Below are 20,211 nucleotides of genomic sequence, written 5' to 3'. Positions count from 1 at the left end.
AATATTTATATTAAATATAAGTTGATTATAAATTAGGTAGGTTTAACTAAATAAAGTTGCATAGTAAGTATAAATAGTGTAATATATTTATAAATTGATATTTATTTATTTATTTATTTTCATTATCTATCTTTTGTTTATTTTTACCTAAAATAAAAGCATAAACCAAACATTGAATAGTAAGGTATACTTCCAGCAAAAAGAGCTCTAGGAGATTCATTTTTTAGAGTTTAAGTAATAAAATTTTTAATATTATTGTAAGACATATCTGAATTCTACTAAATAAGTAATCTTAGTCTCAAAGTGTCTAAAGGATAGTATAGTAGACCTAAAGAATAAACATATAAAGGTATCTCCTATTATTCTGGAATGAAATTTATATAATTTTAAAATATCGAAGAAGGAATTGCTGATAATAAATATAAAGAAAAACCTCTGTAGTATTTATATTTTGTTTATTGCTTTTATATTTCTTGAAATGCGCTCATAAAACTTTTAAATTAACCTTCATATTGGCCTGGCTTAATTGAAATGAGGTTACTTATAAGCACAAGTGGATAAGTAACTGATTAAAATAATATTTCAGTAAGTACTTGTGATGAAATCATTTAATTTTTCTATAAAGGCCAAAAAAAACATTAAGATACTCTAGCAACTGTTGATGGTAAAAATCCTTTATAAAAAGCTAACTTTCCATCTCTACTAACTTATTTAAAAGCAGAAAAATAATTTGTAACTTTATCTGCCAAACCTAATATCTACAGCTATTAACTAACTTATCTTCTGATCATTAATAACTCTAAAGGGTATTGTATGAAAGAACTAATTAATGTTACAGATGAGTTTTGCAATAATTAGTCATGTTAAAAAATTGGTAATTCCTCACTTAAAAACTACATCATTAATTTTTTAGTTGTATTTACTTATTATTTATAATTTACACTAAAAATCAAATTCTTTAAATACCAAATAATTTTCTTAAAGTAGATTGAGAAATTAAAAGGTTTTTTTTAAATATTTAACATGTAAATATCTATTTGATTCTACCTTTCTTTTTTTCTGATTCTGAGTTTTCCAAAATTTTCTTATTGAGTAAGAAAGAGTAGATTTGATTTTCCACAAATTTAAATTAAAATAATTAATACAAATTCTCAATATCTTTTTGAGAAATTTGATCAAAAATATGTTTTGTGACTATAGTCTTCTTATTTTCAAATTGTTAAGAAATTTTCTGTTGATAGAATAAGAAGCTTTTTTTAGATATTTTGAATAAGATTCAAATACTATTATCATTTTATATTTTAGTGAGATAGAATTCTGTTTATTTTTTAAGAACATAATTTTTCAACAAAAACATCAACAAAAAAAAATAGATTTGTAGATAATAAATTTTATTGAAGTTTTTATTTTTAATAATATCTACTTAAAATGAATGGTATTTTTAAAAACATATTTTATTTTTCATATTTATTTAATGGTTTTCAATCAAAATTAGAAATTAATTTTTGTCATTAAATCAATTGATATTTCGTAAAAAAGATTTAGATAATTTTTTTTAAATTAGAAGTCATAAATTTTTATATCTACCTTTTAAAATGATCAAATTATTAGAAAGAAAAAAATAAATTTGTCGTTGGTTGTTGGTTAGATAAAATTGATTATAATTTACTAAACCTCTTATTTAAAATTAGTTATGTAAGCAATAGTATCTATTTTAATGATAAGAAGTTAACATTTTATCTAGCCAGTTTTATTATTTTTCACTAATATTAATTACTATCAATTATTTAAAAAACTTGAAATTCTTCCTTCAGATATAATAGATACTCCTTATCTAATTAAAAAATTTTAGAATCAAATCAAAGGGGTTGATTATTTAAATGATGTTATCATGATTGCTGATTATTACAGCAATATTTTTAGAGGAAGAAACGAATTTGATTTGGCTATTTAAGTAATTTAAGTCACTGTTAACAAAATGGAAAAAAATGCTACATTTAGCCTTTATAAGAGAAAAGAGATATATTTTAATTATATGACAGGAAATTTTTTAGAAGTGAAGAAGATAGCAAGCTAAATTCTTTAAGATAGATAGGATCAAAAAATGTTTAGTTTTAAGTTTAGTAAGTAGATTCAGAATTTAAAGGATTTTTGTAAATATTTAATATATCTATCTATTTGATTCTACCTTTCTTTTTCTGATACTGAATTTTCCAAAATTTTCTTAATTCTGTTAGAAAGAGTGGATGGATTTTATTTTCCTCACATTTAATTATTTAATACTAATTCTCAATATCTTTTTGATAAATTTGATCAAAAATATATTTTGTAATATTAGTCTTCTTATTTTCAAATTGTTAAAATATTTTCTGTTGAAAAAATAAGAAACCTTTTATTACACATTTTGAATAAGATTGAAATACTTTTATCATTTTATATTTTAGTGAGATAGAATTTTGTTTATTTATTAAGAACATAAATTTTTAACAAAAACATCAAAAAAAAAAGATTTGTAAATATTAAATTTTATTGATGTTTTTATTTTTAATAATATCTACATAAAATGAATAGTAATTTTAAAAATATATTTTATTTTTCATATTTATTTATTGATATCTAATTAAAAAACAAACAATTAAAACAAGAAATTAACTTTTGTTATTAAATCAATTCATATTTAGTAAAAAAGATTTAGATAATTCTTTTTAAATTAGAAGTCATACATTTTAATATCTACCTTTTAAAATGATCAAATTTTTAGAAAAACAAAATAGAAATTTGTCATTGATTAGATAAATTCGATTATAATTTACTAAACCTCTTATTTAAAATTAGTTTTATAAGCAATAGAATCTATTTTAATAATAAAAAGTTAACTTTTTATCAAGCCAGTTTTATTATTTTTCTACTAATATTGATTATTATCAATTAGTTAAAAAACTTGAAATTCATCCTTCAGATATAATAGATACACCTTAACTAATTGAAAAATTTTAGAATCAAATCAAAGGGGTTGATAATTTAAATGATGTTATCACGATTTGCGACTATTACAGCAATATTTTGAGAGGAAGAAACGAATTTGATTTGGCTATTTAAGTAACTTAAGTCGCTATTAACAAAATGGAAAAAAATGCTACATTTGGCCTTTATAAGAGAAAAGAGATGTATTTTAATTATATGACAGGAAATTTTTTAGAAGTGAACAAGATAGCAAGCTAAATTCTTAAAGATTTGATAGGATCAAAAAATGTTTAGTTATAAATTTAGTAAATAGAATCAATTATCTATTTAGCAGATGAAATTATTTTTTGCAATCAACTTGAAATAGCAGCGAGTATATTTTATCTGATGTTAGAACAGATTAAAAAAATAAAAGATAGTAGTAATAGCTAACTTGTTGGAAAGGCTTATATGGGATTAGCCTTGATACATTATACTTTATAGGAATACAATGAGGCTGCTAGATGTTCCATCCTATTTTATGAAACAAACAAGCAATAAAATATAGAAGGCTTAGTCATAGCATACATTAGTTACAAGCAATTAGATCTAATTGATCAAGCAAACAATATTTTGTAAACTATAAAAAGCCAAGCTAATGTAGATGAAAGTTTGAATATATAAAAATATATTTTACATTCATAACTATTTAAATTCATAAACATTTTTTCAAATAAGATTGATTAAATATAAAAAGAAGAAGCAAAAATTCGTTTTAGCGAAAAGAGTAGAGAAAGGAAAGCTATTTGGGATGGAGAAAGCGAAGTAAAACAAATTTATAACTTTATTCATAATGGATAGATTGAAGAAGGAATAATGCACTACAAATAAATTTTGAAATAGCTGAACGATCCAGATTAAGATTATTTCATGAAGTTAGAAGTTTTAGAAGTAATTTCAATATTATACGCTGCTAAGAGAGAGTACTCATAAGCAATCGAAACACGTTTAGATATACACTAAAAATTATTAAAAAAAAGAAATTATTTGGTAATAAATGATAATAAACATATGCAGAATTTTGAAAACTTAATTAATATTTATATCACAATAAAAGAGGACAATAAAGCACTTGAATGGCATAAAAAATTTCATTCTTATTTGTTAATTAATGGCTATTTTACCAATTTTAGCTTAAAAGTTAGAGATAAATTATTAGGACATATGGATTGTTTGGTTAGGCTATAATAATACGAAGAGGCTTTAGAATATGCTGATTTCATAGAAAGATACGCTAATTAGTTTTAACTTGAAAAAGAATATCCGTAATATTATAACGAATTAAAATCAAGGAAATTACAACTGACCAAATTTTTGAAAGACAATTCAAGACTGAAAAAAGAATACTTGCAATATTATGAGTTCCTAAAAACTTTTAAAAATAATGATACTCTTTATTAATGCTTAGTCTACTTACTTAATTTTTCATTTTAAGATCAGGATGAGCAAGGTATCATAAAATATTCTGAAAGTTATTTATAACTGAGAGGCAAATACGAAAAAGAAGATGAAAATTTAAAGAATATAGTATTGATGTACATACTATTGATTTAACACTACTATGAAAGAAAGCAATATGAAAAAGCCAGCAAATTTATTACTGATGCTAAGCCTTTTTTTAAAAAAAATAAACTGTTTGAAGAGCTCTATTGTTTTTTACTCATTTAAATATGCTTAATTAGAAATTTAAAATTATAAGATGACATAAATGAAAAAGCTTAAGAAGCAGCTAATTTATTCAATCAGCATTTTAAAGGAACAAATCTAGAAGGTTTTATTACAGCAAAAGGATTATTATTCTAATCCAGAACTTATTTTGATTTAGGAGATTATTAAATTTGCTTAGATCATTTTGAAAAGTTTTTGAAACAAGATTAAGCTAAAGACCTATTTAATAAAGAGTTTCAAGAATTATTGAATAATCTTTTGTAATAAAATGAATGCAAATAGAAGGTAGAAGAAATCATTTCAAAATATTAACTCAAATCCAAATTTTGACTTACTTACTTACTTACTTTTTTCATTTTAATTAAAAAAAAAATAAATAAATAAATAAAAAATTTAATTTAAATTAAAGTTATTTATTTTAAAAAAATAATTGAAATATTATTTTATAGAAAATTAATTTTTGTCAGATATTTAAAAAGATTTTAAAAAAATTAATATTTTCCTTTAATTTATATTTTACTTAAATAAAAATAAAGTTGGGCTATTTGTAAAAATATTTTGTGGACATTTTTATTTTATTTTATGACTGAATGTTTTTCTTTTTTATTGATAAAAATAAATTAAGAAATATATTGAAATTTTAAGTGGTGCTAAATTAAATAATTTGCTAAATTTATTGATAAGATTAAATTTAGAAATGTATTTTTGTAAAAAGATTTCAGTGTTTCTGTTTAAAGAGTTGTTAAATTTTTTTTGTTTTTATAAAATAGAATTATTAAATATCTAATATCTATCAGAAAGTTGCCTAATAAATTTTAAAGTAGTGATAAAAAAATTATGATGATTTTTTATGGTCAAAGCAGTATGATTTTTATATTTGAAGTGAATTAGGTTATCAGTTTTAAACGTTTTTGTCACTTAGTTAAATCAAAAAAAAGTAAAGTTTTTTAATTTTGTGTATCTTTTTGATCTTTTTAGGCACCTTTCTTGTTAATTAAAAACAAACAAATAAGATATAAGCACTTTGGTCATAGTTATGATTATCAATAATGGTTAATAAAACCAAGAAGCTTAAAGTACAAGAATGTCATATTTGTACCTAAAATTACTCTTATTGGTGCTGAGTATTGGTATTAACTCAACTGTTTATTCTAGTATTCCTTTCATATTTTATTAATCTCAGCTAGAATGCTTAGATAGAAAAACTGGCAAGACATATAAATGTTCTTATTAAGAAGCTTGTGATCTGGAGAGTTATAAAATATCAAGCGAATAAATGTATCCATAAATTTACAGCATAACATAGTACTTAGGTTTGTTTTGTGACCGTTCAATTTTAGAAGTGTATATTTTAACTTCAGGCACTTTAGGAAGGCTGTTTGCAAATATATTTTTAGTATTGATTCCAATCAAGAAAGAATAGAAAGAAATTATTATGGATATTTTCATATTTATCACAGGCTTGTCATTATGCTTATTATAATTTATTTCTTCTTTAGAAATGTTCATTATCTCTTTCTTCATTTGGTACTTTTGCTTTAGCTGTGTGTATGTTTTAGTATTTATCTTTATTGAAGAGTTTCTACCAAATAACAATCAAAACAAGGCCATTGCTCTAACAAACATAGCTTGGCCTGTATGCACAGTAGTGTATGTAACCTTCGCATATTACTATGGGCACTGGAAGAATACTTTGGTTCATTTCGTAGGCATTCCTTGTATTTTAATTTCGATCAGCAACTTTATTTTAGCCTTTTTTTCACCTGCATAATAGAATCAGTAATCCTAATTAGAAAATCAATAAGGATAAATAGATGATGAACAATAAATGGATTAAGATGGAAATATTCTTGTTGAATCTGAAGTTACGCCACTGAAAGGTTAATAATCTAAGAGCATAGAAATATACACAAAGGAAGAGAATGAAAAATTTAATGACTAGTAATAAAGCAATATAGCACCATAGTAAGATGTAAATAAGCCAATTAAAGAAACTGATAACTGTTTATATAAGTATTTTCCATTTATGTTTCATAAAGTTACCAGAAATAACTTTTATATATGGACATTTTGCTGTGTGTCAATTGGAATCAATTATGCTAGTTGCTATTATTTCCTTAATTAAATTTAAGGAGATATTTATGTAAACTCATTGTTTTCCACACTGTTTGAGGTATTTGCTTCATTAATTGCCACTTTTTTAGTTGTGACCTTTCCAAATAATTTAAAAATAATTTCAACTTTGGTTTTCTTATTTACTGGATTAGCTTTTGTCTCTTTGATATTTTTTTATGAACCAAAAAGCAATTTGGATTAAAATTATAGTTACTTTTAGCTTTTTATAGTCCTCTTTCCCATAATTATAGCCAAGATAAGTTTTGATATTGGATGGATTGTTTTAATTTCTTATCTCAAAAAAGTTATACCTATAAGTTTCTAATAGTAATAGTTCTCTACTTCAAATTAATTACATGCTCTAGCTGTAAGTTTTATGCCATCATATAGATACCTTTGTATCCGATACGATTTGAATCCTTTTGTAGGATTAGGAGTTATTAGTTTATTAGCCTCTATCAGTACTCTCTTTTTTATTGAATTAAGTGAAAATGATTGTAATCAACACAATTAAAAAGAAACCCAATAAAAAACTAACCAAGAAAAAAATATTGAGAGTTGAAAAAAATCTGAATTTTATGATTTTTTGTATAAAAACTGTAAATAACAAAATTTTCAAAATATTATTTAAATAGCTATTAAACGTTTATATATTTTTTTAATTATTTTATCATAAATGTTTGTTTTAAAGATATTATATCTTATAAAATAAATAATTATTTTTCTTTTAATTTACAAAAAATAAAACAATTGTAATATTGTAATTTCTAATTTAATTTCATAAACTTTTAAACATTTTTTTAATTTGTATTATTTTTATTTTTCTAATTTTCAATAAATAATAATTATTCATTAGTAGTAACATCTTCAAAATAATCCGCTTCTAACCATTTGTGTGTGCAAAAACTCTAATGATTAATCAAATCAATCTAAATTTGAAAATATTTTACCTTTTTACTTAAATGAATAGATTACAAATATTGCCTTCAAGCTTTAAATTAGAGGAGTGTTTTTAGTTATTTTATTGTTAAATAAAGCATTAATTTAAAAAATCTAATTTAATTATTAGAAAAGTGGATTTAAATAGCATTTAATTTTTTCTACAACAATAAGCAAATAGATATTTGCTATCATTTAATATATCTTACACATCAAAATAATAAATAATTTAGTTAATTAATTAGCAATAATAAACTTTTGAAGAAATATAAATGAATATTCAGAGCTGTGAGCAGGTTTCAAATGATGACAACTCTAAAAAAAACTAATATCTTAGGCTTTTTTTAATTATTTTAACTATTGGAATAAACTCAACAATTTACACAAGCATACCATTTTTGTTTTATTAGTCTTCTCTTGAATGCTATGATAAAGAAAAAGGTTTTAAATATTAATGTACAACTAATGAAGCATGCGATGTAGGTAGCTATGTAATAAGTAATCAATAAACATATCCCTAAATATTTAGCATTACCGATGAACTGAGTTTAATTTGCGATAGATCAGTTTTTGAAGCTTATGTACTAACTTCTGGGACTGTAGGAAGAGTATTTGCAAATATCGCTTTAATCTTTTATCCAGTTTAAAAAGAAAATAAAGAATTATTTATGAATTTAATTACTCTTTTAATAGGTATTACTTTATGCTCACTTTAATGGTTTTACAGTTTAGGCATGCTTATAATTAGCTTTTTTACTTGGTATTTTTGCACCTGCTTAGTAAATGGAATAATATTTATATATATGTAGGAACTCTTACCTGAAAACTATGCAAATTATTCAGTCAGTTTTACTAGCTTTGGTTGGTTTTTGGGTATATTTTCATATATTATATTTGTATATTTCTTTGGTCATTGGAAAAATACTCTTGTCCATTTTATAGGGCTTCCTTGTATAATCATTTCTAGTTTTAATTTGCTCTTATTACTGCTATACCCAATCAACTAAAATAGCGAATACCAAGCTTATAGCTAGCTTTAAAATGAAGATATTACAAATTTATCAATTCAACAACAATGCTCATAAGTTAATGATTATCTATCTGATAATAGTAGATTAAATACTTAGAGAATAATAGATGAGTAAGAAGATAACATAATTGAATAATAACCTTATTTTGAACCAAAGCTATAAAATAGTAACTAAGAGAACTTATTAGATATTCAGCAAAAAGATATAAATTTATAATCAATTGAATAACTATCAGATGAAAAAGAATCTTTAATTAATAAATAAATAGATTAAGATACCGTTTTTACTGAATAATTGCTGTAATAAAAAACAAATTTTAATGAAAGTTAATTGCATATAGTAAATGATAATAAAATATAAAAATATCTTCCATTTATGCTTTATAAAGAATTAAGAACTAATTTTTATGTTTGGACTTTTTGCTATGTTTGTATTGGAGTTAACAATGCTTGTTGTTATTACTTTTTAAATTAAATTCAAGGTGACATTTACTTAAAATCTCTATTTTCAGCAATATTTGAAGCATTTGCTTCATTTGTTGCCACTTTTCTTGTTATGGCTTTTAAGGACAGTCTCAAGATTGTAACTACTTTTATTTTCTTGCTAACTGGATTAGCTTTCTTAGCTTGCATTTTCTCTTACAATCCAGAAAATAAAATGTAATTAAATTAAAAAGAAGACTACTTCAACATACTTTTGGCTTTGCTACCAATAATTATTGCTAAAATTAATTTTGACATTGGTTGGATAATTTTAATAACCTATTAAAGATAGCTAATACCTTTAAGATTTTAGTAACAGCAATTTTCAACTACAAACTTGATAAATGCTTTTTCTATCAGCTGTATTCCTTTTTACAGATATATCTGTTTGAATTATAACTAAAATCCCTTTACTGGTTTGGGTATTTTAAGTCTTTTAGCCTCTGCAACTACATATTTTTTACAAGAAATAAAACAAGATAACTATGCTGAATTTTAGATATATGTATAGACCTAATCAAATTTGGCAGAAGAAAGGGAAAATGACAATGATAATTCTTGAGAAACACTATTTTAAGTTAAATTTAAATCCTTTTAATTTATATTTTCTCCCTCGAATCATTTATAAATTAAGACAATTAAAAATGCACTTGTTGGAGATACTCGCTAAGCATGGGAAAACTTTAATATCTTACAAAGCCTTTTAAACATAAAAAAAAATTACAAATGAAATTTACAATTTATTCATGCTTATCTTTTATTGTAAAATTTATAGTAGTCTTAATTTACTTTACATTTTTTCAAATATTCGTGTGCCTTTTTTATTCGAGATAGAGAGTATAGTTATAGAATTAAAAATGCAAACAAATTCAGATTATGTATTTTTTGTTAATTATAAAAATCTATTTAATTTAGTAGAAAATGTTAATTATAATTAAAGAATTAAAAATAACATTTCTAAATGAAATTCTGTGAGCAAAAATAAATATTTATTAAAAATCATCATTTTAATTTACACAATATTTTCTTCGATATTTAAAAATAGTTAACCAAATAAATAAATATATTTTATTTTTGAGCTAATAAGTTCAATCTATTTGGCTAGAGCTTTGTAGCTGAACAGTGAATAAAAGATAAAATACATTTTCATGGCATTATACATTTAAGAAGTTTTATATGAATAAAGTTTTTTCAGATTCTAAATTTTTAATCAAAAGAAATAAAAATTATTTTTATAATAATAATGAGTTAAATAAATTTAATTTTAAAAAATATTTTCTTTTTAAAATAAAAAGCAGTCCTGAAAGAAGTTTTTTTTATTTTGCAATATATAAAAAACTAACAAATTCATTAAATTTATTTCCATTACAAACATTTTTTGAAATAAACTTAAATTATTTTTAAATCAATTTTTTGAAATGAATTTCTTTTGAATTTTATTTAGGCAATACCAATCATTTTTGAAGTTGGTTTATTTTTTTAGATTGAATGAAATATAAATAAATTATAAAGGTTAAAAATATTTAAATTTTCTAACTTAATAAAAATGAAAACAAACAATTACAACTAATTTATACTATTCTATCAGAGGTATATTTTGAAATAAAATTATCCTTGATCAATTTATTAAACTTATAACATGCTTTATAATTGAAGCTTTATAAACACTTAAGGGATCTTCTTTTGATACTATTTTTTTTAAAGGAAGATTAAGCTGTGACAAATAGTTTAGCTCTTCATCATACTCATCTAACTCTTTGTTGGTTGAATTTTCAATACAACTTATTATTATATCTAAAATAGATTCCTTTTGGATTTTTTTATTTATTCAGAAAACAATTTAAGAGAATCTAAATGTTATTTAATTGATTTAATTCTCAATATTTCAATAAGCAACTACCAAATTTCTTCATCAATATCATGCTTTTGGAAAAAAACTAGCATGAGATACAGTTCTATATTTTCAATATATTTTATTTGTAAGAGTCCTCATTAGTAAGTAGTAAGGATCATTTAGTATGTACATGTAAAAAGTAGCAAAGTAAGCTGAGAATTCTAACTGACTTGAATTTTCTATGCATTTAAACATAAAAGTGTTGCATTTTGAAAACTATTCTTCTGAAGCAAAATACTCTTACATTTGGCTAAGGAAACAAACCTGTGATACATTAAATGTTTTACGATCTTTAGAAATCTTTCTCTCCAGAGGAGCTATTTCCTGAGTTACCTAAAATTAGCTCTTATATTCACACAACTCTAATAAGCAGTTAAGCTTGATTTATTCGTTTTCAGACTAGTTTTTCCACTTTTTATTGGTTTTGGTTAAGCAATTAACTGATTCTTTTAATAAATGTTTCATGTAATGTTAATTATTCCTAATTAATCTCTTAATGTTATTTAGTCTAACTCACCTTTTTTGCTATACTATTCAACAAAATTCTAAAAGTTGTTTTCTATTTGTTTCCAAATATCTTTATTATCCTAGTTTTTTTTTTGAAATGTAAAAAAAATTTATTCTTAAAATTAAATTGAAAAATAAAATCAAATAAAAAATTCTTAAAAAAGTGAATTTATTGAATTATCTTAATTACAGAAAAGAAACTTATTTGAGAGAAACCTCTGAGAAATAGAGTAAAAATATCAAAGTTGAGGATATCTTCTTTCTCATGGTTAGAAATTTACATTCTTTTAAATTTATTATCTATGTTTTCTTTGCTTTAAGGTTTCTGGGTTTTGTGAGGTAAAGGCTTGTGTTTGAGAGGTTTTTGTTACAATTATGGGTATTATCTCATTTATTTTATATTTTAGACATTTTAAATTTCAAGAAGTACTCAGCAAATTCTAGAGGCTGATATTGAAGATTTCCCATTGAAACAAAAATAATAGCAAATTATTCAAGATACAAAATTTTTTTGTTTAATATGAATATTTCTTCAAATTATCTTTTTTGAACGGGATCGATAAAGATACTTTTTTCAGCAATTATGGAAATTAATTCTATACAATCAGTGAGATCCATTTAATTTAATCCTCTTAAAAGCTTTTTCTTTATTTATATGAGAAAACTTTATGAGTTGAGATCTTTAAATTCATAGCTAAAGCGAGCTATCGTAAACATTTTCTAATTCTGCTGAGTTTCAAAATAAAAGATTTCCTTTTGCCAAAAAATTCTTCCAAACTGGCTCGTCTTGAATACCAAATAAATAAACAAGTTTTTGCAATTTAACAAATTGAACAGCTGAATAAATTTAATTATAAATATTTCTTCAATAATTAAAAGTGAGAATATAATTGGCAAACAAGATGCATCAGGTTTATGTTCTGCTTAAGCAAATTTTGCTAATATCTCAGTTTTAACACTTAATCTTCAGTAAAAACTGTTTTTATTTTTAGATTTTTATATTTTTTAATATAAAAATGAATTTAAAACTTAAAACTATTTTCATTTATTTATTAGTTTTTATTTGATTTAGTTTTTTATTCTACTTATTACCTATCTGTGTGTGTGTTTCTTCAATATTTAAAAGTTAAAATAAAATTGGTGATAAAAGTGCATAAGGCTATAGTTTTGTTTAGCAAAATGCTCTAACCACTCTAAATTGTAATAAGACCTTTCTTAAAAATAGTTTATTCGTTTTGGATTTTGATATGTTTTAACTAATTTATTTATTAACTTATTATTAGATTTATTTTTATTTTTTTTCCTGATTATTTATTTTTTGTTTTTTAATTTAACTCTCTTTAATTTTTTCATTTAATATTTTATTTGATTATTAATTCTAACTAACTAATTAGTTATGTTTTCTTTAATATTAAAAAGTTTCAACAAAATTGGTACTTATTTAAAATATCATTTAATTTTAACATTTTATTCTATTAGATTCGATTAGTATTTTAAACAAATATATATTAAAAGTAAAAATGAAATTAAAGATTCAGAAGAATTTAAAGTAAAGAGCAGATTTCTTAAATCTAAAAGATTAGATTTTCTAGAAATATAGTTCTAATTATCATAAACTAATGGCAAAAAATAAATGATAAAAAAATTGAATAATATTTGAATAATTTGGACTATTTATTATAATTTCACTTTCATTAGAATTTTTTTATGAATATAAGTTACAACATATAATAATGAGTAAATTTATTGATATTAACAAGATACATTCTAACTTATCTTGTATTGCTATATGGGAGTTGAAAATTATGATCGATTGGAGGAGTTTCTTATTTATAGAGGCTCTTTTCCACATTTCTGAATCACTTAATCCTCCAAAAATCTAAAGATAGTTTCAGCTTTGGTTTTCTTATTTACTAGAATTGCTTTTGTTTCTTTAATATTTATTTTATGAACCAAAAAACAGCTTAGATTATAATTATAGATACTTTTAGATTTTTATAGTCCTCTTTACCATAATTATAGCCAAGATAATTTTTTATATTGTTTGCATTGTTATTTCTAAAAAGTTATACCGATAAGCTTTTAATAGCAATAGTTCTCTACTTCAAATTAATTACATGCTCTAGCAGTCAATTCTATGCCTTCATATAGGTACCTTTTCATCCGATATAATTTGAATCCTTTTATAGGATTAGGAGTTATAAGTTTATTAACCTCTATCAGTACTCTATTTTTTATTCAATTAAGTGAAAGTAATTGCAATCAACAGAATTAAAAAGAAACCTAATAAAAATTAATCAAGAAAAAATTATTGAGAGTTGAAAAAAGTTGAATTTATTTTATGATTTTGTGTTTTTAAACTGTAAATAACAAAATTTTCAAAATATTATTTTAGTAATTATCAGAAACTTATATTTTTAATTATTTTATTATAAATGCTTGTTTTAAAGATAAATTATTTTTAAAAAAAATTATATTTTAGAAAAAAAACAATTATTTTTCATTTAATTTATAAAAAAATATTCAATAGTAGTTAAAATTGTAATTTTCTATTTAATTTCATAAACTATTTGACATTTTTTTAATTTGTATTATTTCTGTTTTTTAATTTCCAATATAAAATTATTCATTAGTAGTGAGTGACATGACACTTTCAATTCAATCCACTTATATCCACTTGTATATAGTCTCTAATAACTAATCAAACCAACATTTATATTTTTCTACAACCCTAAACAAATAGGTATTTGTTATCTTTTTATATCATTTGCATATCAAAATCATAAATAATTAATTGCCGATAATAAAATAAGAAATATAAATGAGTATTCAAAGCAATTAGCAGGTTTCAAGTGATTGCGAGTCTAAAAAAAATTAATATCTTAGGCTTTTTTTTATCATTTTTACTGTAGGAATAAACTCAACAATTTACGCTAGCATTCCATTTTTGTTTTATTAGTCTTCGCTTGAATGCTTTGATAAAGAAAAAGGATTTAAATATTAATGCACAGCTAATGAAGCATGTGATTTAGGTAGCTATGCAATAAGTAACCAATAAACATATCCCTAAATATTTAGCATTACCGATGATCTGAATTTAATTTGTGATAGGTCAGTTTATGAAGCTTACATACTAACTTCTGGGACTGTAGGAAGAGTATTTGCATATATTGTTTTGATCTTTTTTCCAGTTTAAAAAGATGGTAAAGAATTATTAATGAATTTAATTACTCTTTTAATAGGTATCACTCTATGCTTGCTTTAATGGTTTTAAAATTTAGGCATGCTAATAATTAGCTTTTTTACTTGGTATTTTTGCACTTGCTTAGTAAGTGGATTAATATTTGTATACATGTAAGAAATCTTACCTGAACACATTGCAAATTACTCAGTGACATTTACTAGCTTTGGTTGGTTTTTAGGTATGTTTTCTTATGTTATATTTGTATATTTCTTTGGTCATTGGAAAGATACTCTTGTCTTTTTTATAGGGTTGCCTTGTATAATCATTTCTAGTTTTAATTTGTTCTTATCTCTGCTATACCCAATCAATCGAAATAGGGAATACCAAGCTTATAGCTAGCTTTAAAATGAAGATATTACAAATTTATCAAATCAGCAACAAAGCACATAAGTTAATGAATTTCTATCCAATAACAGCAAATTAAATACTTAGAGAATTATGGATGAGGAGGAAGATAACGTAATTGAGTAATAGCCTTCTATTGAACCAAAGCTATAAAATAGAAACGAAGAGAACTTATTAGATATAAAGCAAGAAGACAATAATTTAGAATCAATTGAATAATTATCAGATGAAAAAAGATCATTAATTAATTAATAAATAGATTAAGATACCGTTTTTACAGAATAATTGCAGTAATAACAAACTAATTTTAATTAAAATTAATTGCATTAAGTAAATGATTCTACAATACAAAAATACCTTCCATTTATGCTTCATAAAGAATTAAGAACTAATTTTTATGTCTGGACTTATTGCTTTGCTTGTATTGGAATTAACAATGCTTGTTGCTATTACTTTTTAAACTAAATTGAAGGTGATCTTTACCTAAAATCTCTACTCTCAGCAATTTTAGAAATCTTAGCTTCGTTTGTTGCCACCTTTTTTGTAATGGCTTTTAAGGATAATTTCAAGATTTTAACTTCATTTATTTTTTCACTCACTGGATTAGCTTTTTTAGCTTGTATTTTCTTTTACAATCCAGAAAATAAAATGCAATTAAATTAAAAAGAAGACTACTTCAAAATACTTTTAGCTTTGCTGCCAATAATTATAGCTAAAATTAATTTTGATGTTGGTTGGATAATTTTAATAACTTACTAAAAATAGCTAATACCTTTAAGGTTTTAGCAACAGTAATTTTCAGCTTCAAACTTGATAACTTCTATTGCTATAAGCTTTATTCCCTTTTACAGGTAAATCTGTTTGAATTATAACTAAAATCCATTTACTGGTTGGGTATTTTAAGTCTTTTAGCCTCTGCAACTACATATTTTTTACAAGAAATAAAACAAGATAGCTAAGATGAATTTTAGATAAATGTGTAGACCAAATCAAATTTGGCAGAAGAAAAGGAAAAAAACACTAAAAATACTTGAGAAACACTGTTTTAAGTTAAAATTAAATCTCTTTAATTTATATATCCACCTCGAATCATTTATAAATTAAGAAAGCTAAAAATTACACTTATTTAAAATATTATTTAAACATAGGGGGAAAAACCTGAATATCTTACAAAGCCTTTTAGAGAGAAAAAAATTACAAATGAAATTTAAAATTATATTCATGTTCTTCATTTATTGTAAAATTAATAGTAGGATTAAGTTACTTTAAATTTTTTTCAAATATTCGTGTGCCTTTTTTTCCCATAGATAAAATATAGTTGTAGAATTAATAAATGTAAACAAATACAAATTATCTTTTAATGTTAATTTTTGAATCTATTTAATTTAGAAGAAAATACTAATTATAATTGAAGAATTAAAAATTATATTTCTTAATTAAATTCTGTAAGCAAAAATAAACTTATTAAAAAATCATCATTTTAATTTACACACACTTCAAAACAATATTTTTTTTCTTCCTTAAAAACAATTAAATAATTAAATAATAAATATATATATATTATTTTTGATCTAATAAGTTCAACCTATTTTGCTAGAGTTTTGTATCTGAAAAGTGGATAAAATATAAAAGATATTTTACTCGCTTTATGCTTTTAAGAAATTTTAGAATAAATAAAGATATTTCAGATTCAATCAAAAGGAATTAAAATTATTTTTATAATAATAATGTTTGAAATTAAATTTCATTTCTCAAAATATTTTCTTTTTAAAATAATTAGTTACCCTGTAAGAAGTTTTTTTTAATTTAGCAATATAAAAACTAACTAATTCATTAAATTTATTTCTATTACAAGCATATTTGCCATAAAGTTAAATAATTTTTACATCAAGTTTTTGAAATGAATTTTATTTAGGAAATCCCAAAAAAATTAAAGTTGTTTTCTTTTTTAGATTGATTGAATGAGATATTAATGATAAATATTTAAATTGTCTGTTTGACTTAATATAAAACAAAGACAAACAATTATAATTAATTGATATTATTGAATTTGAGGTATATTTTAAAATAAAATTATCCTTGATCAATTTATTAAACTTATAACATGTTTTATACTTGAAGCTTTATAAACACTTAAGGGATCTTCTTTTGCTAATATTTTTTTTAAAGGAAGATTAAGCTGTGGCAAATAGTTTAGCTCTTCGACATATTCATCTAACTCTTTATTGGTAGAATTTTCAATACTACTTATTATATCTAAAATAGATTGCTTTTACTCTGGATTTTTTATTTATTCAGAAAACAATTTAAGAGAATCTAAATGTTATTTAATTGATTTAATTTTCAATACTTCAATAAACAACTACCAAATTTCTTCATCGATATCTTGCTTTTGGCAAAAAACTAGCATGAAAGAAAGTAAATCGTCTACTTAGTACAGTTCTATGTTTTCAATATATTTTATTTGTAAGAGTCCCCATAAGTAAGGATCAGTTAGTCCGTATATGTAAAAAGTAGCAAGATAAGCTGAGAATTCTAACTGACTTGCATTTTCTATGCATTTAAATATAAAATTGTTCCATTTTGAAAACTATTCTTCTGAAGCAAAACACTCTTACATTAGGGTGAGGAAACAAACCTGTGATACACTAAATGTTTTACGATCTTTAGAAATCTTTCTCTCTAGAGTAGCTATTTCCTGAGTTACCTAAAATTAGCTTTTATATTCACACAAATGTAATAAGCCGTAAAGCTTGATTTATTCATTTTCAGATAAATTTTTCCACTTTTTATCCTAACTTTTGATTAAGCAATTAACTGATTCTTTTAATAAAAGTTTCATGCAATGTTTCTAAAATTCTAACTCGTTTTAGTGAGTAGAGCCACCTATCTCTGCCTCTTCTATATATTTATAAATTACTAAAGCATACACTTATATTTTTTCTAAAATCTTTTAGGCACTCTCCTTTGCTAGAACATTTTCGAATTTTGGTAAATCAGTTTTATCATCAAGGATGTAACTGAGAGCTAAATTAAGTTGTTTAAGATTAAAAACATTGAACCTGACTAAATTCTTCAAAATAATATAATTTTAGTCATATGATAATTCAAATTCATTCCTATTAGATAGGAGCTACCAAATTTTCTCAGTACCAAGTTAAGTTTTATCGAAGGATCCAATAATTATCCCCAATTAATCTCTTGTTATTATTTAGTCTAACTCGCCGTTTTTGCTATACTTTTCAACAAAATTCTAAAAGCAGTTTTCCATTTGTTCCCAAACATCTTTATTATCCTAGTTTTTTTTTTAAATGAGTAAAAATTTATACTCAAAATTAAATTGAAAAATAAAATCAAATAAAAAATTCTAATAAAGTGAATGAATTGAACTATCTTAATTACAGAAAAGAGACTTATTTGAGAGAAACCTCTGACAAATAGAGTAAAAATATCAAAGTTGAGGATATCTCCTTTTTCTTGGTTAGAAATTTACATGCTATTAAATTGATTATCTAAGCTTTCTTTACTTTAAGTTTCAGGGTTTTGTACAATAATTGCTTGTGTTTGAGAGGTTTTTGATATAACTGTGGGCATTATTTCATTTATTTTAGACAATTTAAATTTCAAGAAGTATTCAGCAAATTCTAGAGGCTGATATTGAAGCTTTCCCATAGAATCAAAAATAATGGCAAATTATTCAAGATACAAAACTTCTTTGTTTAATACGAATCTTTCTTCAAATTATCTTATTTGAACGGGATCGATAAATATACTTTTTTCAGCAATTATGGAAATTAATTCTATACAATCAGTGAGATCCATTTAATTTAATCCTCTTAAAAGCTTTTTCTTAATTTATATGAGGATACTTTATGAGTTGAGATCTTTAAATTCATAACTGAGAAAAATTTTAAAAACCTAAAGCAAGCTATCGTAAACATGTTCTAATTCTGCTGAGTTTGAAAATAAAAGATTTCCTTTCACCAAAAAATTCTTCCAAACTGCCTCGTCTTGAATATCAAACAAATAAACAAGTTTTTGCAATTTAACAAACTCAACAGCTGAATAAATATTTACATTAGTCAAACCTTTAATAATAATGTCAAATAAATCCATATGATCTTATAAAAACTGCATGAATTTCTCTTTGTATTTGTAAAAGTATTAAAAAATATAAACATATTCGCTTGCTTTCATTTTAGTGTTTCTTTCTTTGATAAAATTAATGATTGTGTCATAATCTTCTCTTAACTTCTACCTCAAAATCAAATCCACATCATATTTTTTAAGGGATTTTACAAGTTTTCTATTTAAACCTTATCCCTAACACACAACGGTCTCAAACCTACCATAGTAAATATCAAAATTTTGTATTTCTGTTTAGCTCAAAGAATTGCTGTATGGATCAATTTTAGATACATCATTATTTAATTTTATTTGCTAATTTTCATAGTCTCTATCTTATATTTGTCTGTTTTGATGAGCCTTGAAAAGAGAAATCTTATTTTTCTAATAATTATACTTTATTTATTCATTTAATGCTAGATTAGTAAACCTATTCTTTAACAATTGTAATGCAATTTTATTCATCATATGGATAATTATTTTAAAGTCCTACTTAAATTAAATAAACTATTTGAAAGCAATAAATATAAAAACAAACAGTGCAATTAAAATTCAGATTTAGTTTTAGTATAACTCAAATGAATATCATATATTAATTAATTAATAAACAAAATGATAAAACCAAAAATTAAATTTTAGAAACAATTAGAATCAAAAAGAAACTAAACACATTAATCAAATTAATCAAAAAATATAATTGCAAGTCTTTGTATCTTTTTTTATTTATTTGTTTGCTTTTGTGTTTATGGAGATAAGTTTAGATACAAATAATTAATTAATTATTATAAATTTTTTACAAGCTTTTACTAAATTAGTCAATAAATTAAATATATAAAAGGGTTATTGTAATTGCCATTT

The 20,211-nt window shown here is 22.8% G+C and overlaps 6 protein-coding genes across 6 annotated transcripts; 4 read left to right on the top strand and 2 right to left on the bottom strand. All coding sequences in view use genetic code 6, as the record gives it.

Annotated features, from left to right (window-relative positions):
- Window positions 1–3,123: 3,123 nt before the first annotated feature.
- Window positions 3,124–5,001, top strand: TTHERM_000343939 (hypothetical protein; the record flags this gene model as incomplete). The annotated part of the gene is made up of 1 exon (XM_012798213.1): window positions 3,124–5,001. One exon carries the CDS (start codon window positions 3,124–3,126, stop codon window positions 4,999–5,001), a length of 1,878 nt encoding a protein of 625 aa, XP_012653667.1.
- Window positions 5,002–5,707: 706 nt separating this feature from the next.
- TTHERM_00343930 (MFS transporter) lies at window positions 5,708–7,348 on the top strand (the record flags this gene model as incomplete). Its single annotated transcript, XM_001018438.2, has 1 exon — window positions 5,708–7,348. The coding sequence occupies one exon, from the start codon at window positions 5,708–5,710 to the stop codon at window positions 7,346–7,348; it is 1,641 nt and encodes a 546-aa protein (XP_001018438.2).
- Window positions 7,349–7,997: 649 nt separating this feature from the next.
- On the top strand, window positions 7,998–9,800 carry TTHERM_00343920 (transmembrane protein, putative; the record flags this gene model as incomplete). Its single annotated transcript, XM_001018437.1, has 1 exon — window positions 7,998–9,800. The coding sequence occupies one exon, from the start codon at window positions 7,998–8,000 to the stop codon at window positions 9,798–9,800; it is 1,803 nt and encodes a 600-aa protein (XP_001018437.1).
- Window positions 9,801–11,201: 1,401 nt separating this feature from the next.
- Window positions 11,202–12,030, bottom strand: TTHERM_00343910 (hypothetical protein; the record flags this gene model as incomplete). The annotated part of the gene is made up of 3 exons (XM_001018436.2): window positions 11,202–11,578; window positions 11,650–11,719; window positions 11,830–12,030. 3 exons carry the CDS (start codon window positions 12,028–12,030, stop codon window positions 11,202–11,204), a joined length of 648 nt encoding a protein of 215 aa, XP_001018436.2.
- A 2,430-nt stretch (window positions 12,031–14,460) lies between these two features.
- Window positions 14,461–16,262, top strand: TTHERM_00343890 (transmembrane protein, putative; the record flags this gene model as incomplete). Its single annotated transcript, XM_001018434.2, has 2 exons — window positions 14,461–16,079; window positions 16,133–16,262. The coding sequence occupies 2 exons, from the start codon at window positions 14,461–14,463 to the stop codon at window positions 16,260–16,262; spliced, it is 1,749 nt and encodes a 582-aa protein (XP_001018434.2).
- Window positions 16,263–17,311: 1,049 nt separating this feature from the next.
- On the bottom strand, window positions 17,312–19,821 carry TTHERM_00343880 (hypothetical protein; the record flags this gene model as incomplete). The annotated part of the gene is made up of 2 exons (XM_001018433.2): window positions 17,312–18,523; window positions 18,631–19,821. 2 exons carry the CDS (start codon window positions 19,819–19,821, stop codon window positions 17,312–17,314), a joined length of 2,403 nt encoding a protein of 800 aa, XP_001018433.2.
- Window positions 19,822–20,211: the final 390 nt, after the last annotated feature.

This window comes from Tetrahymena thermophila, assembly GCF_000189635.1.
Source record: "Tetrahymena thermophila SB210 genomic scaffold scf_8254597, whole genome shotgun sequence".
NCBI classification, from domain to species: domain Eukaryota; phylum Ciliophora; class Oligohymenophorea; order Hymenostomatida; family Tetrahymenidae; genus Tetrahymena; species Tetrahymena thermophila.
The sequence above is the reverse complement of the archived record's forward strand: the minus strand, read 5'-3'. Positions and strand labels throughout refer to the sequence as shown.